Source organism: Tamandua tetradactyla, chromosome 5 (genome assembly GCF_023851605.1).
Source record: "Tamandua tetradactyla isolate mTamTet1 chromosome 5, mTamTet1.pri, whole genome shotgun sequence".
NCBI classification, from domain to species: Eukaryota; Metazoa; Chordata; class Mammalia; order Pilosa; family Myrmecophagidae; genus Tamandua; species Tamandua tetradactyla.
The window spans coordinates 165,788,191-165,804,939 of record NC_135331.1 but is presented as its reverse complement, the minus strand read 5'-3'; the positions used below and the strand labels follow the sequence as shown (position 1 = coordinate 165,804,939).

The window sequence follows — 16,749 nt, the reverse complement described above, 5'->3', positions numbered from 1 at the left end:
TCAGAGTTCCTATGTCTAAGACTCCTGGGGCTCAATTTTTGGCCTCTGTCCCTCAGCATATTTATTTCCTGATCTGATGTGGAATTAGAGTTAAATAGGAGCTGTGTGCTTGAATTCCACGTGGCTGGCTCAGCAGGGAACTCCAGGGCAGGTTTTTTGGCATGCCTAACTCATGCTAGCCTCAGCTATGCTAATTTCTAAAGCTGTTTGCTTTGCTCAGATAAATCTTAGAGCGGAGTTGGCATTTGGATGCACACCTTTTTATGCACAAATTATGTGCAAGATAACCCGAGGGTAGAATAAAGATTGAAAAAAGAAAAAAAAAAAAGCATGGTGTTTACTGAGTGCCTTTCTTGTGACAAATACCATGTTACAGGACTCACAGACATTTTCTCATCTCATTCCCACAACAATCCCATGAGGTAGGGACTGTGATCCCCATTTTACAGATGGGGAAACTGAGGGCAAGAGAGCTTATGTAACCTGCCCATGCTCGGAGCTGGTAAATGACATGTTCTTCTCACTTAGTCACAATGCTTATTGATACCCTCCTCGTCATTACCACTCATCTAGGCCATTGGACATACATTCAAAAATGAACCCTGGGGGCAGGCCACAGTGGCTCAGCAGGCAGGAATGCTTGCCTCCGATGCCAGGACCTGGGTTCAATTCCCGGTGTCTGCCCACGTAAAAAAAAAAAAAAAAAAATGAACCCTGGGAGTGTGAGGGTAGTTCAGTGGTAGGATTTTCGCCTGCCATGGGGGAGACCTGGGTTCAATTCCCAGCCCATGCACTTCTCAAAAAACCAAACAGACAAAAAACAAAAAAAGAAAAATTCAACAAACGGTGCTGCAATAAGGGGATACTCACATGGACAAAGCATGAAATGTGACCCCCGCCATAGAGCATACAAAAAAATAAAAAGAACCCTGTATTTACAAAATTAGTTACTCCCTTCTCCCCAGCTGACCTAGGCACAATATGTTTTTCATCCCAGGGAGACAAATGTGGGACACTCTGCATCACAAAAGAATCAACAAAAGAAGAACAGGGGCATGAAAAAGGCAAACTTCATTTACTACACCACTTACCTTAGTAATTAGCAGACAGCATAATTATAAAAGATTTTCACAGGTAAATGGATTTTTTTTTTTTTTTAACATGGGCAGGCACTGGGAATCGAACTCAGGTCTCCGGCTTGGCAGGCGAGAACTCTGCCTGCTGAGCCACCGTACAGGTAAATAGATTTTCATATCTAAGGATCTCAGAATGAAAGGACATTTTTACTGCTAAAATGTAGCAAGCCAAACAAGAGGATATAGCCATAACCATGAAGGAAAATGTTAGTAACACCTAGAATAAGGTGTAAATATGTCTGTAAAAGTCCAGGAATTCATATTTACAAATATGTTCACTGTTTAAGGAAACATAACCAAGCACCTTTCTTCCCTAATAAAAATACAAGAGTTAGCTTTAGAATGTTACAAAAATACTGCTGTCGAAACTCAATATTTTTCACTGGTTGATTCAATATATGGAAAAATAACCAATGTAGCAATTAAGCATTTTAGCATAATTCCAGCATTTTACAGTAAGTCAGGTCCAATGCTATTTAATTTCTTTCTCTGTGTAAAACATATCTGTAGCCTAGTTTGCACTAACACTTAATGCTTAGTCCATTGCTATTTAAAACCAATACACTAGCATCTAATTTTCTGGAAGTATAAAGGGATTGATTACATTTTTGGGAAGATGAAATTCAGATCTCCATTTTCAAAAAGCCTAACTCACAGAGAGCTTTCCAGGGATCAGAAAGAACTCTCCAAAGAAGATGAGTGATCTAGGTTGGGTCTTGAGTGGATTTAGACAAAGACACCCTGGAGAACAAGCACACCACATGCCCTTTATGAAACTGTCCCTTCTCTCTGAAAATCCAGAGACCTGACCTTCACTATACCACCACCCAATTCAACTGCAGTTACATTTTATCTTGCTAACCAGTCATCTTATATATCTCATTGTAAAAAATATTTCATCCTTTTTTTATTTTAAAAATGGTGATTTGAGAAGGAAAGTAACTTTTTGCAGCCATTGATAGAAGTTTACTGTCAGTTGAAAATTGAGGTAAGGGTCATTCATGATTATAGTCTAAACAGTAGTGAGTTCAGGAATTGGCTTAATCAACAAATGATACTTTAAATAATAAGTGCGCTGACTTACATTATCTACAAAGTTCCTAATACAGTCCTTTCCAGAATTAACTTGAGCATTTAATAACTAGTAGAATAGTTAAAACAACAGTCCAAGAATCATTATCACTAGAACCCCAGTAATGACTTACCTGCTGGTGGTTTTATGAAAGGTGGTGGAATTAAAGGTACAATAATGGGTACATTGCCATGATCTTTTGACCCTGCAGGTGAATCACTGAGTCCATTTCCTGTTGCAAGCCCTGAATAGCCTGTGCTTATATTGTACGGTGAAATAACACTGTCCTCAGGTAATTTTGGTTTTGGCAAAGAATTTTCTGTAAAAGAGAAAAAATAATATTCATCATGCCAAAATGATTGATTCAATAGATCTCAAATTTTTCTTACGATCATTTTTCCAAACTAAAGCAGCCATATTAAAAACAAAATTTTTCTTCTAAGTCTTTACCAAAACTACACAGGACCATTCTGGACCATTTTAGTCTGTTTCCGAAATTTCCGATGGTTTCCTTTACAATTTGCTGGACTACAATAGCTAACATCCCAGTTGCACCCATGGTGATGAATTTTAGCACTGTAAAATCCCATAGAAAACTGAGAAGCAATTAACCTTTTCCATATACAAAGTGATACATAGCAGACATCTCTCTCTGGGTACCAGGAGCAAAGCCTAAAATGTGACCCTCAGCACTATAACAAGGTTCCAGTACCTTATAAAAGCGGTGTCATAATATAATCAAACGAACCATTAAGAAGGAAACAGTTGATTGGAAAAAACACTGCTGCTTCTACAGGGTATTGGTAATGCTCATTAAAATTAACCATAATGAAAGTAAAGAAAACTTACAATAATATGAACTTTAAGGATTTTATCCTTGCACACAGAAATCATTTAAAAGACAAACAGAAAAACCTCAACCATGGAATACAACTTCTTCCCTATAGTAGTAGCAAATGCTGGCACTGTCTCCTTCCACGTTCCCCAGAAGCAAAGATTATTATTACCTAGGCCAAGCATTATATAACCTATTAGTTTACAGAATATAAACTCATGACTTGCATTTTTTATTTCCAGTGGAACTGATGATATTACCTCCGTAACTTGAGGTACACAAATTCATAACTAGCTTAACACAAAATTTGCACATACGTTCAATTCCACATGCCTCAGGACAACTCATTTATATTTTATTCCTTGACATATAACAAGGAAAGGTTCTATCTTGAAGACTGAGAATAAAATGCATAAACAGGTACTTTATTCAACAGATTTTGAATAGAATACACATCCTGATCCAAGTCACTGATGACACAAAATCAGTTTTACCCACCTTTTATTAAAGTTCCCAAAATGAGTTGCTTTTTCACAAACACCTCCCCTATTCTTTGACCAATAAACTCTCATTCCAAAATCAGATCCATATCAACACCCAGCAATGGTTCTAGGCAATCTCCATAAAATATCTAGCACTGCTAGCCGACGGTAAAATCGGTATTTTCATCTCTGCCAAGCCCTTTAAATTTTGATTCTTTAGCTCAGCTTTGAGAAAATTCTTATAGAACAACTTAGAATCCAATCATCTACTACCCTCTTATTCCCTACCCTATCCAAGGATATGAAGACAGCAGAATGGTGAAAACTTTAAACACAAAACGGGAAATAAGACTTCCCTTTAGAATTCCCACACACACACACAAAAAGGATGGGGAGATTACCAAACTGCGAATCTCCTTTGCAATCTGCTAATCCAAACCTAGCATTTCACTTAACAGAAAGGCTCAGTCCCAAACAATTGATGATATATCAAAGAGCTCCAGAAACTAGGAGAGGAAGCTAGAAGGCATTGTCACTTTCTATCAAATTGTGGGCAGGACTACAGCACTTAAAGTCCACCACCTTTGTCTAGGTCTCCCACTGCTGGAAGGACATTAGCTGCGCCAATCTTTGTATTTTGTTGTGCTCTTATAGTCTGTGGAATTCTGCCTTTGGGAAAGTACTCCTGGGATGTACATTTAAATCAACCATAGGCGTAATCAACAAAACCTGAGTCCCAATGCAACTCAACTCTGGCAGGTCAAGATAGTTAATCCTTCTTTGCATGAACAAAGGGACATTAAATGTGATTACCTTTGAGAACAGAAATGTGCTGCCGGCTCTCCCCATCTGTAGGGTAGCTCCTGAATTCAATATCTTCACCATCTTTCAATTCAACCTTATCATAGCCATACCAGCCAAGGAGTTCATTCATGGTGTTTTCTGCGAAGTTCTAAAAGAAAAGCATAGCCCACTTATTTATGTAATCAATAACTATTTGAAAAGAGTGCATAAACGGAATTCTGTTTGCTCTACCCAGTGCATTCCAGCTCCGCCCCACCTCCCCTAGAGCTGTGATCTTTTTTCAAATCATGTTCAAAAACTAAAACATTTAAATTTCAGGATGATGCTCCAATTATGACAGGTCTTCAGAAATTAGCAGCTTAAAGATAATAAGAAAGAAGGTGTTTGCCAGTTTTGCTTACGAATAGGAAGTGGTATTTTAGCATATTCTTCTGCAAAGTCTATATCCCACACTTACACAAAGATTGAAAGGTAAAGTACAAAAAACAACCTAGAAGAAAAGATTTATAAAATGAAAACACTTAACCTTTTTGTGCCTCAGCTTAATTTAAATTAGAATGGCTTTCTGATTCAGGTGTGTTTCTTAACATGACACATCTCAAATCAAGCAAAATCTCAACAAAAAAATAATTTCTCAATTGTCAGTCACTACCCTACAGAAAGCTGAATGGGTTACAAGGGTCTCCCTTTTTAATTTTCCCTTCTGCAAGAGTATTCTTTAAAAAAAAAAAAAATCAATCCATAATTTGCTTTATAAATTTCATTAGTGACAGACTCTTTCTCCAGGAAATCAAAGGCCACTATGGTTGTCTTTTGATAAGTAACTTAAAAGTACTATATTACTTTAAGGTTACTATCAACCCAAATTTTTGGATAATGTGCAAAAACACTTTATGAACTATACATCAATATATAAATATACAGTATTATTATTATTGTTAGTATAGCTATCAAATTTTCAAAATAATGGGTATAATTGGACAAATTTAAAGCTTTACTATCAGGTGATTGTTTTTATTAATTGATCAAACTACTAGATCTGGCAAGGAGATGTGAGACTGTGTGAGTGAAGGCTCTTAAGGCCAATGTGTACCTGACAGCATCTCTGCCTGGCAAGGCATCACCAGCCTCCTAGATTGTTAGACAAACTATATATTCTAACCTTCTCTGTAGTTCAAAGAATCTCTTATTATTCTCCTTAGAAGCTGTCATTTCTAAATTACACTGGGGTGTATAATCTATATACCCGAAATTAAAGCACCAAGGTTTTATAAAAGCCAGAGTAAGCACAGCCTCAGCCTGTGAGCACCACATTTTCTTGAATTTCATGACTTTAGCTTTCAGCAGGGGTTGCATAAAAAAAAGATAGTACACTATCGATGCTACCAAAACAAACCTGGCATTTCAAACCTCCCACAAGATGCTAGAAGTTTTACTTTAATACTCATTTAAACTTGGAGCTCCAACTGGGTCAATCTGTGATGGCGTAGTGTACCAGCAATTCAAAAAAAACAATCTAACCAGAGTGATTCACAAGGCCAACACTCAGCCATATCACGCTTTAGTAAGGCATTTATTCTCTCTGATGGCTGATGGTGTCCACATTAAATAGACATTCTTCTCATGAATGCACAAAGATTATACGATCGATACGAATAACAAGCTCAGCAACTCCAGGAATACCAGTGAGGAGGACTGGGCTAAATGCTTTGCTCTACTCCATCAAAGGAGATCCCTTTAATGAGAACGCTCTTCTCCCCATACACAGTTTCTTTCACTGATCCCAGAGCCTGACTTGAGAATGACAGCCCCTATGCACACAAACTGAGGTCCTCCATCAGTGGGCTGGCAGCAGAAATCTCCAAGGATAAGCCTTACACACCTTGCATCGAAAAACCAATTCCCAACAGCATTAAAAGCCAAGTTCAAGCCATCCTATTGGTCTGTGTGCCGTCTGTCCCTATCTGTAAGAGAGCCGTGCCAACAAGACAGAAAATCTTTTGCATTTAACTCCTGGCTACCATATCGTTTTGTAGACTGTATCTGGATGTCTCTCTCTCTAACCTCTGAAGTGACACAAAGGTTACAGATGTATAATTCATGGAGCAACCGCCCAACCAAGGATAGATGTTTGTTTTAGCCCAGGAGCAAATCCATTCAGCCTTTCAGAACCATTGGGATCCAGAAGTTTCAGTCTTTTGGGTAAAAACTGAAACCTCAACTGGATCATGAACACCAAACTCACATTATTTGTGTATCTTACGTGTATCACTCACAATTTATGGTTTGTGCTGAAAACTCAGAGGTTTCATGGAGCAATCAATACAAACTTGATCTATTCCATGATTTTCAAACGTCAGTGAAAATAAACTCTTAAAGTATTCCCTTTCCTGTTACTGGGAATAAAAACCTTAATGTCTGATACATGACTACAAAAACAAAAGGTTTAGAAAACCTCATGCCGTAAATCTCAAATTTTAAGGAAAGGAGGAGTCAGATGAGAGAAAGAAAGAAAACAAACGTCAAAGTTTCTGGTAGTGTAGCTGTAAGAAATGAACTATTAATTTTGTCTTAAACACTACTATATTAAGAAATCAAAGAATCCCAAGGAATAAAGAATTTAATTGTTTAATGTTCTAGGTAACATTTGATGCCAGATATCATATGGGCTCATTTTTGTGCAAAACCAAAGTAAATGAAATAGATTTTAAGAGTTAGCATGCAAGAAACATAACATATTCAAGGATAAATTAACGTTTATGGCCCATAAGGGTTTTTGAACCTTTCTGGTAGAGAATTCCAACAGTTTTTTGTTGTTGTTGTTGCTGTCGACATTTTTGCATCATAATTCTTAGAAAGAACTATTCCTTTCCCACATAAGTTTCTTTTTTAAAGTGAATGAAAATAAAGGTAGCAAGAGTTAAAACGCAGGAAGATTTTTGAGGTAAGGATGTTCATTAATATTACAACAATCTACTATACCAAGGTAGGTTGTGAAAGCACTTGAGGGATGTAGGGCAAGAACTGAAGTAGAGTCTCTTAAAGTGCCTTCTAGTTCTAAGATTCTGTGAAATCAAAGAACTTCTACTTATATAAGAAATGAAATACCTTTTGCAAAGAAAATAACATAATTATAGTGATCACATATCATGAATTTTGCTAAACATTCACTATGTCAAATATTTTATCATTGCTTCCATAAACCACCAAAATGTGCCAGAAGTTTCAATATTTTGGCATCCAAATTACTTTCTGCAGACTGTCTCTCGCCCTTGGAAGTGGTACAAAAATCCTCTTTCATACCATGTGGTCCAATTTGGGTTTGGAAAATAGGCCACTATAATTACAATGATAATGTCTAACACTCTTAAAGCACTTGACAGTATTTCCACAGTCTTTAACTCTCCTGCTCCATTCAAAAACTTTATGTATGAGCCATATGATTTCCACGATGAACTTTTGAGGATCTTATCTGACATCCTCATTTAACAACAGAAAAGTAGAGCTTCAAGAGGATAAATGACAGGAATGAGGGATCACCCAGTAAAGTCAAAACTAAAATACTAATCTTCTGGTTCTGATACCATGCCTCTTTCTATTACAAATTCTGTACAGTCCATTGTGTCAGCAATTCCAAAGAACCTACCTTCCTGAAGCAAAGAGTTGCAAAGAAATCATACCATAGGATGTCAATGCCATATATAAAGAGCTTTCCAGCCAGGGCAATACTGCTGATACTGAGACTTGCTTGTTTTCAGATTTGATCATTGACCCCTAATCTCCTTAATTACTTTTATTATTGGAAGAATAATATTATTTTCTTTATTTATTTAAATTCACAATTAAATTTACTCTTCTCATTTTACAATTTTTTGACATCACATCTGACTCTCATTGCTTTGCACTTCTAATATCTAACCCACCTTTCACTTCTCACCTTCTCCAATTTCACTCTCTCACCTCTAGAGATCCTAAGAAAGAAGACAATCCTAACATTTAGTCTGAAAGATAATCTTTTACTAAAATTAAAAAATAAAAGAAATATAGGTGGTAAGGCAGGAAACTTTACCATTCCCCACTCTTCATGAGTTCTTCATACTGCAAAATTTAGTTTTTTTGGAACTTAATTCTCAGGATATGCATTAGAAACCCTTCTTATTCAGGTAGAAGTACTGTACAAATGTCAACGTTCAAACTAAATGATTTTTAATTAAACATTTCATCAGTTAAATAATTAAGGGTTGACTTCAAGTCATTTCAAAAATAACAGTAATTAAAAATTCTCAAAATACCTCTGAAACACAAGAACTTCAAGGTCTTAAAAAAAGGACTGATAATTTTTTAAATTTTGAAATCAACACACACTTTTAGAAATCAAACCACTGATTGGGATTTCTTTTCGTTCCAGGCCATGCACAACTGAATGTCCATTTGCTTTCAACTTTGTATCCTAACCAAGAGAGCAGAAAGTTTTCAAAGAACTCCCAATCATTCACCCAATTGGGAGAAAAGCCATGCCCATCCTCTCCTTTCCCCACAAACATGTTCCCATTTTAACTCTAAGTCCCACTTCTAGTAAAATATGTCATTTGGCCCAACCATATTGTAAGTTACTTGAGGACGAAAGCCTTTTTCTTTTTATGCCTCATCTAGCAAATGCCTTGTACTTTGAATGCACCAAAATATGTGCTAAAACATTTGGAAGCTTCCACAGGTATCAAAGAAACATATCAATATAGAGAAATGATCAAACAAAATTCAGGAAAACCTGGTTTTAAAAATAAAAATATGAAAAAATATCATATCCAGTGTTTGTGAGAATGTAAGTAAATGAACATTTTCACATTATTAGGAATTTAAATTGATACAACCTTAAGAAAGAGTAATTTGATTCTATGCATTAAAAGTCTTAAAATTTATATTCTCTTTGACTCAGCTTTTTATTTCTAGGAATTTTAGGAACTATTCTAAGGAAATAAGTGCAAAATTATGCATGTTCAGGAAGGCTTATATCAGTGCTGTTTTCCTAGAAACAGATTAAATGTCAAACTATAGGAATTTGGTTAAATAAATTACAGCTTAGTCATATAATGGAATACAATCTTGTCACTAGATATATGCTACAGATAAATTTTTATTGCAACAGAAAAATATTCATAATATATTAAATTTTTAAAGGCAGGTTAGCCCACCAGGGGAGCATTTTTTGTTTTCTAAAAAACTAAATATCACACATAGAAAAGGGTATGAAAAGACTTACATAAAAACTTAACAATAATTAGTAATAAAAAAAATTTAACAATAATTGTGTCTGGGTGGAAAAAATATAGGCTTTGTTTTTCTTTTTGCTTATCTGTATTTTTCTATTTTTGTCATGTCTACATATTTTTATAAAAATTTGTTTCTATTAAAAATTAATTAACACATAGTTTCACTCATAGACAATTGTCAGCCATGTTCACAGTCCTAATGACAATAAAAAGAACTGCTAGTTATCTTTCTTAACTTCAAAACATTCTGGCACACATTACCTAAGATAGAGGAGCACATGAGAGATACATTCAAAGGAAAATGAAGGCAGGACAAAAATGTTAGTATCTCTGCTAGTCAAGGTTATACAAAATAGAATTAAGGTTATTTTTAGACAATATTTTATCTCCCTTTCCACTTGCATCTGTTCTGGCTGACTTCTGGGGCAATGTTCTAATAAGCATCTTCGGACACACTAACAGAGATAAAGAAATGGAATATGCAGAAGAAAGCAGAGCCTTGTTCAGAGTTCCAAAATGAAGGAGGAGACGAATTTGACTAGCAGTTTCCAGCACTATTCCCAGGCCTGCGCTACAGCTTTTTGGCTTAAAATTCTTTGAAGATGGCCACTGTGCTTCATTTTGGTTCGTTTTGCAGCATCGTTCTCAGCCAAAGCACAACGATTATAATGCAGTACTGAAGGCAAAAGATACATCCTAACACTAATACCCACTCTGGCCTGGAACAGGCCTCAGAAGAAAGCCTTGTTCTCTTATTGATATATTCTGAATTGGATGGCATAGGATATACGAAACCGAAATTATGTGCTTCCATATATAAAATGCACAGGTTTTACTGTTTCTTTGTGAACAGATAACTATATCCCCACCTTTTAATGTGCTGCCTGGACATCAAAGGTCCTAAAAGAGTCAAACAAATGCTTGACATTGTGGAAGTGGTCCTCAGGCTGACACTGTGGCAAGCATGGCAGGTGTGCAGCTGTGTGCAGCTGTGTCCTATCACAGCTGCAGAACTGCCCTAAATATCACCAACACTGTTACATTGTTTTCCCTCTGTGCCAAAGCCAAAGCCACTGACCTTAAAGCCCCACAGAGGTCCACGGGCGTTTGGTTATATAAGAGATATTAACACCCATTGGTGGGCAGATCCTTAAATATACATTCAACGAATCTCGCTTACCTCATGTTTTCATGTGTGTTTACATGTTTCAGTTGACACTATTGAAAAGAAAATACTTTTTTTCCCCTTCTCATTCTACCTACAATATCCCTCCTCTTTTAGGAAAATATTCACTAATCCTATTAGCTTGAAAGTGTAAGAGTAGCTGGTTTCCAATTCCACAAGAGGAAGCTTTAGACTTGAGGGATTTTTAAATGACCCATCTTCTACTACTTTTAATAATTAAAAAAAAAAGTATAAAGAGCCATTAAAAGGGACATTTCCTACAAACTTTGAGAAGTCTGGTCACCCTAAGAAGACACTCTCTTTCCCTGGAATCCTCCTTTTCTAGAGTCACTTATGCTCACTGATATTCACTTTTGTGGGGCCCTGTTTTCAACTTTCCTTTAAAAACTCTGTTACCTCTTGGTTTCTCTGAGTCTGTCTTTCACACAAGGAGTAGGGTTTGGCTTCTCAGAGCAGGGCTTGGCAAGCACAGAGGCAGGAAACGCAGAAGGGAATGAGTCTGTCAGACTCATTTTCTTCTAGTTCAAATGTTTATTTCAGATTCGGGAGGAAGTGGAGTGGTTCCTTTCCATTTCCTCGTCTCTGGAACCCGCGAGTTGTATAAAGCATAGAGAATTATGCTCTCCGGCACATCACACTCACAGGTTCACAGATGGAGAAAGAGCCTCACCCCCTGAAAGCCCCAGCTGGAACAGTCTCTTATGGGTTTAGGCAGGAGCTCTGAGTAGCACAACTGCTATGGATGCTGAAGACAAGGTTAGTGGGCTCAGGAACATCCTGCCCAGCTCCCAAGGGGCAAGGGCCACACCTAACTTACATTAGTCCTCAGCTCTGCCACGTGGCACACCTGAAGCCACTGCTCAGCTGGCGAGTTCTGACATTATTTGTGAATGTCACAGTGACATCTCCTCCCAAGCCCACTTTCTAGGTTCCTCAGACTTACGGTGTCTGACCTGGATGAAGTTTCAGCAGCCAAACTTTAAAAACATTTCTGCTTTGGTCATGAGCTACTTTCAACCTTAAATGTTCTGACTTTTCCAATCCACACTCGGATTTCTCTCTCCTTTTTTTTAAATTCCAAGCTATTTACCTTACTGCATTCACTAGCTCAGCTCTGCCACTTGCTTTGTCGTCTACGTAATTGACAAAGGTCATTTTCTAATGCCAAATGGAGGACATCAGAAACCAAACCAGAAAATCTTGTGGTGAGCTCACTGTTAAATTCTAACAGATATGCCTAACTCAAACTGTAGGCATCAGGACTGAAGCAAAATTTTAGGTACCAGTTACTTACTGAGAATATTTATAGATAGAAAACTTCTTCAGCAAAGGAGACCTTGTGACATTTAACACAAATTATCCTGTAATTTTGCAATTGATAAGAAGTAAATGCATTAATAACAGTTTGTTTAGGAATTTCCAGTGCAGTCTTTGATCTAATCATGTTGCTTTTGTCAGAGTTTTACAAGATAAAAATCTGATTCGTTATCTCTAGCCATAGTTTAGATTTTTGAGTTCTATTATTGTTCAACAGCCACTGATCACAGTTCACTAAGATCCATATGTATCCTTAATGCAGCTATATTTATACTTATCTATCTATATCCACTTGTAGAGCCCTTACATATTATATCTACTATATTCTTGATAAATTCCTGAAGCTAATGAACCCCTCCATATGACAGAATTCCTTTGTCAAACCTATTTATTATGATATGTTTAAGCTAACAGTATATCAAAGACATATTACATTAGATATAATCACAATATTCAGTCTGGAAATCAAAAGTAGTCAAAATATAAATTGCATTGCCATCTAATTTTTAAAAATCATCTCTATTAATCACTCACTAAATAAGGCATACTAATTGTAAGTACAGTAAAGTCATCATAAAAGTAATCAAGCAAAACTGGAATGAAGATAAGAAGAAAAAAAAGGAAAGTTAAAGAAGCATTGTAAAGGTCATAATGAGACAAACATTTCTACTTGACATTTTCACTGAAGTAGACTACAAGAAAGCTCTGCCAAGTCATGTATTTTCACACACAGAATCATATTGTATCAAATTTAAATTTGTTACAACTGTCATGTACATTAAACCAGCGATAACAAAAATGTAACTTAATATCTGATCTAGTGAAACAGCAACCAACATTAGTTCCCAGCCACATTAAGACAATCTCCAATGCCATTACTGGTGTCAGCTAAACCTCAGCTGGTTTGTCTTCTCCAGCCATTTTTTGAATAAATATGTGACTATCTCAATTAGGAAATCTTGAAGGAAGTCTCTGTGATGAGGCAATTTTGTTGCCCATTCTCAGTGTCCTGCATTTGCTGTACTTAAAATAGACACTTGTACCAACGTCCTTTCTATTTCCCGAAGGGGAAAAAAAATCACATACACACCAGCCCTTTTTCTTTCAGCTCGCAGAGAAGCAACTCGATCCAAGCAGTGTTGAAACCTGAGTAGGTCACTGTACACCACGATAAAATTCCCTAATCCCTGAGCCAAATCTCCCCTAAGGGGGGCCTCTCCTGATCCTCCACTTCCCAGACTGACTTTTCCATTCCCTCTCTTTCCCCCTTTCATTCCCCCTACCTTCCAGCCTTGATATGTGATCCACAGTGGCGGCTCAGGTTTCCGTTTTTACAGCTTAGGCCGTGCTAGCTGTATACATTCCTTTCTTTCTGCCGGGCAGTGATTACTTACCAGGGCTTAGTTTACACTGGTCCAGATGAAAGCCGTTCAGATGAAGGCAAACACAGCCAGGCAGCTCCAGCGGCACCGATATGAAGCTACACAAGGCCACATTGTGTTCTCGGTGACATTTTGTTGCACACGTTTTTTGCACAGGGCGACCAACTTGTTATGTTACTCTACACTTTAGATTTGAGGAGATGGAGGAGTAATAATGCCATAAGGTTTGGGAAGGGGTTTTATAGACATTGCTATTAATATTAAAAGCAGAAAAGTATTAATGAGTTCAAGATAACCCTTCCACTACTGACTTTGAGAAACCACTTTTTGAACAAGGGCTTTTTGGTGCCGTTATATGCGAGGAATCCCTTCTAAACGATTCCACTAGAAATGTGATTGCAGGTCTAGCTCTTCCTGGACATGACTGAAGATTTTGGCCAGGACACCCTCACATTGTTCCAAAGCGGGGGTGGGGGTGGGGGGATGAAAAAAATAATCTTAGAGGTGACTAATTATTTGCTTCTTATTTAATGCCACTCTAGACTAAAACGATGAGGATTAGAACTTCAAATAGTAAATGGGGATTTGAAAGAAAAATAACATTTGAATAAGAGGAAATTCTGTGCATCAAGGTTAATCCCATACTTAGTCCTACGGCATTGGCTAAAAATTGTGTAATTTTTTCCCCTTCACACAATGTTGTTTTTGTTTCTTCCTCACCAGTTCAGACAAACATCTGTTATACTGTAGAAGGACAACTATCTCCCAAACCACGGAGTGCGCCCGCAGCCAAAGTCAACAACGAGAGCCCCAAGCATTGAGCACAGTCAGCCTTTATATCCAGCCGGGATAACATTTCACATGTTTTGATTAAAATTAGCTAATTTGTAATTCTAGAACCTATGAAACTTAAAAGCTGCCATCCATATAGATCACATTAGGCAGAGTTTTAAAGGGCCAGTGCAAGCAGTGATTTCCTAATGGCCTTCCTCCCCTCCCTTCCCCCCCCCCCCCCATTTAAAAAGAAATGGAAAAGTAATCTGGAAATGCAAGGCAGGAGGGAATGGTGAAGTGAGGAAGAACGGTTGGTTATTGTAGGGTGTTTGACTTCCAAAAAGTCAACAACTTCTTCTACTAGTCTTGTAAAACAGAAAAAGAAAAAATAACGATCATTGGAATCAATGGTGGTTTCCATCAAAAGGGATGGCATTGATTTCCAAGGCGATTCATCCTTAATTCTACATTGAACTGATGCTGCGCCTCATGCTTCCAGGCACTAAATTCCTCAATCCAGAAACAAACCTTAATTCCAAAATTTAGATTGCTACTAACATTTCAGGGAGGCAGGGAAAGCTAAGCATATGTGCATCATAGGATGTATATCCACGTACCCCTTTCTAAGCGCGGGCTATATACAAGGCATACTCATAGAATGTGCTTGTTCAAATCAAGAAAATGTCAAAACGTGAAATTTTTAGTTAGTTGCATGCCATTTTCATCCAGTTTGTCTTTTAAATACAAAGTTAAGAAAACGGACCTAGGCAGCTGGCCGTTGTCAAGAATTCTATGCAGAAGATGGGGAAGCCCAGAAGGCTGGAGAACGCAAACTAAATACCCCCAAACCTGCTGCTACTTTGTTAACTCACAGAAGAAAAAAAAATCTATAAAGACAATGCACAACATAAACAAGACGCGTGAAATCAACACAATAAAACCCTCGTTCGGGCAAAAGCAGCAACATCACGCGAATAAGGGGCGGGGGGAGTGTGGAGTGTGAGGGGGTCCGGAGCTGAGCGGTGTTCCCGTGCAATCGTTACGACGCGAACAGCTGGAGCGCCAGGCTGCTGCGCTCGCCACCTCTGGGGCACCGCTGGCCTGGCGGGGAGCCCGGCCTCGCCGTGAGGACGCCAGGCAGGTCTTTCGGAACAATGGGCAAGCGCCCCGCGAAATCCGCGCCTCAGACAGTTATCTTGCAGCGGGGCTAGCTCCGCGCTGATTAACTGGGAAGGGAGGCAAGCCATGGCGAGCGGAAGGCCGAGGCAGCCGAGCGGGAGGAGAGGGTGGGGGCGGGCGAGGCAACGGGCCGTCAGGACGGTCCCCAAGACCCGCACCCCACGGGCCGCAACTCCGCCCGGCACTGACAGCCTCTGTACACGGTCGCAGCTGGCTACCTGAGGGGCGGCGCGATCGAGGATCAGGAAGACCAACTGAGTAGTGGGGGGCTGGAATCGAGCGCTCCGGGGTGCCTTACCCGGGCGGCTCCGAACTTTGGAGGGATCCGAAGGATGGTTCCCGGAGAAGGGGGGGGACTATACCGCCCACTATTACAGCCTCTTCACCGTGTCCACTCGCCACTTGGGCTCCCGGTCCTCTCCCCCTGAAAATCTGTGCCAACTTGCATTTTACGAGGTTAAATAGTGTGTGGTTTACTACCATCAGTACCACCACGACCACCCCAATCAAATCTGAGGGTTGGCAAATCTCGGGGATACAGACCGCGAGTTGGCCTCTGTTCTGCACCTGGCGGAGAGCTGAGGCGCTGTGGACATCCTACAGAAACTGACAAGCGCTCCCCAGTACCCCCCATATCCATACCACGGCCAAAGGGGAGAGGGCGGAAGAAAGAGCTCCGGCTCCCCAGCCCCCGAGGTCCAAAAATACCTTCATTTCCTCATTGATCTCCCTTTTCACTGGGTGAGCTGGTTTCCTGCTCCTTTTATTTTCCGGAGGTCTCCCTTCTTTCTCCATTTCTGCCATGTTTTTGTGTCTGGTTTCTGTGGAGATGAAATGGCTGCTGCTGCCGCCGGCGGTGGTGGTGGTGGCGGTGGTGGTGGTGGTGGTGGTGGAGGTGGTGCTGATGGTGGCAATGCTGGCGGAGGTAGCGGTGCTGGCGGGGCTGGGGGGGCGGGGGGGGGGGGGAAGGCCGGCGCCGGAGAAGCGGGGTCTCTTCTAGCGGTGAAAAACGTCAGTGGCTGTCAGAGGGAAGGGTAGCTCGGGGAGTCTCGGGGATGCCGCCGCCGCCGCTCCTGCTCCTGCTGCCGCCGCCGCCGCCGCCGCCGCCAACGCCGCCTCTGCCGCCGCTGCTCCGGCCGCCGCCGCTGCTTCTGCCGCTCCCGCCACCGCCGCCGCCGCCGCCGCCCGGCTGCATCCTCGGTGCCCCGTGGAGTCGTCAGCCATCTTCCGTCGCTCTGTCCGTCTGCATGGGCGAGGGGAACGAGGGCCCGGCGCGGAGAGAGCTGCTCTGGGCGTGCGTGCGTGGATGTGT

General features: G+C 39.8%; 1 protein-coding gene across 3 annotated transcripts in view; it reads right to left on the bottom strand.

Moving 5' to 3' along the window:
- SOBP (sine oculis binding protein homolog) overlaps positions 1-16,343 on the bottom strand; it is a 152,234-nt gene extending 135,891 nt beyond the window's left edge. For all 3 annotated transcript variants that reach the window (XM_077162559.1, XM_077162560.1, XM_077162561.1), the window contains exons 1-3: positions 16,146-16,343; positions 4,339-4,477; positions 2,342-2,527 (exon numbers count right to left, since the gene is read on the bottom strand). In XM_077162559.1, coding sequence (XP_077018674.1) covers positions 2,342-2,527; positions 4,339-4,477; positions 16,146-16,241 — 421 coding nt within the window. In that variant the 5' untranslated portion in view covers positions 16,242-16,343. The remainder of the gene's footprint in view (positions 1-2,341; positions 2,528-4,338; positions 4,478-16,145) is intronic.
- Positions 16,344-16,749: the final 406 nt, after the last annotated feature.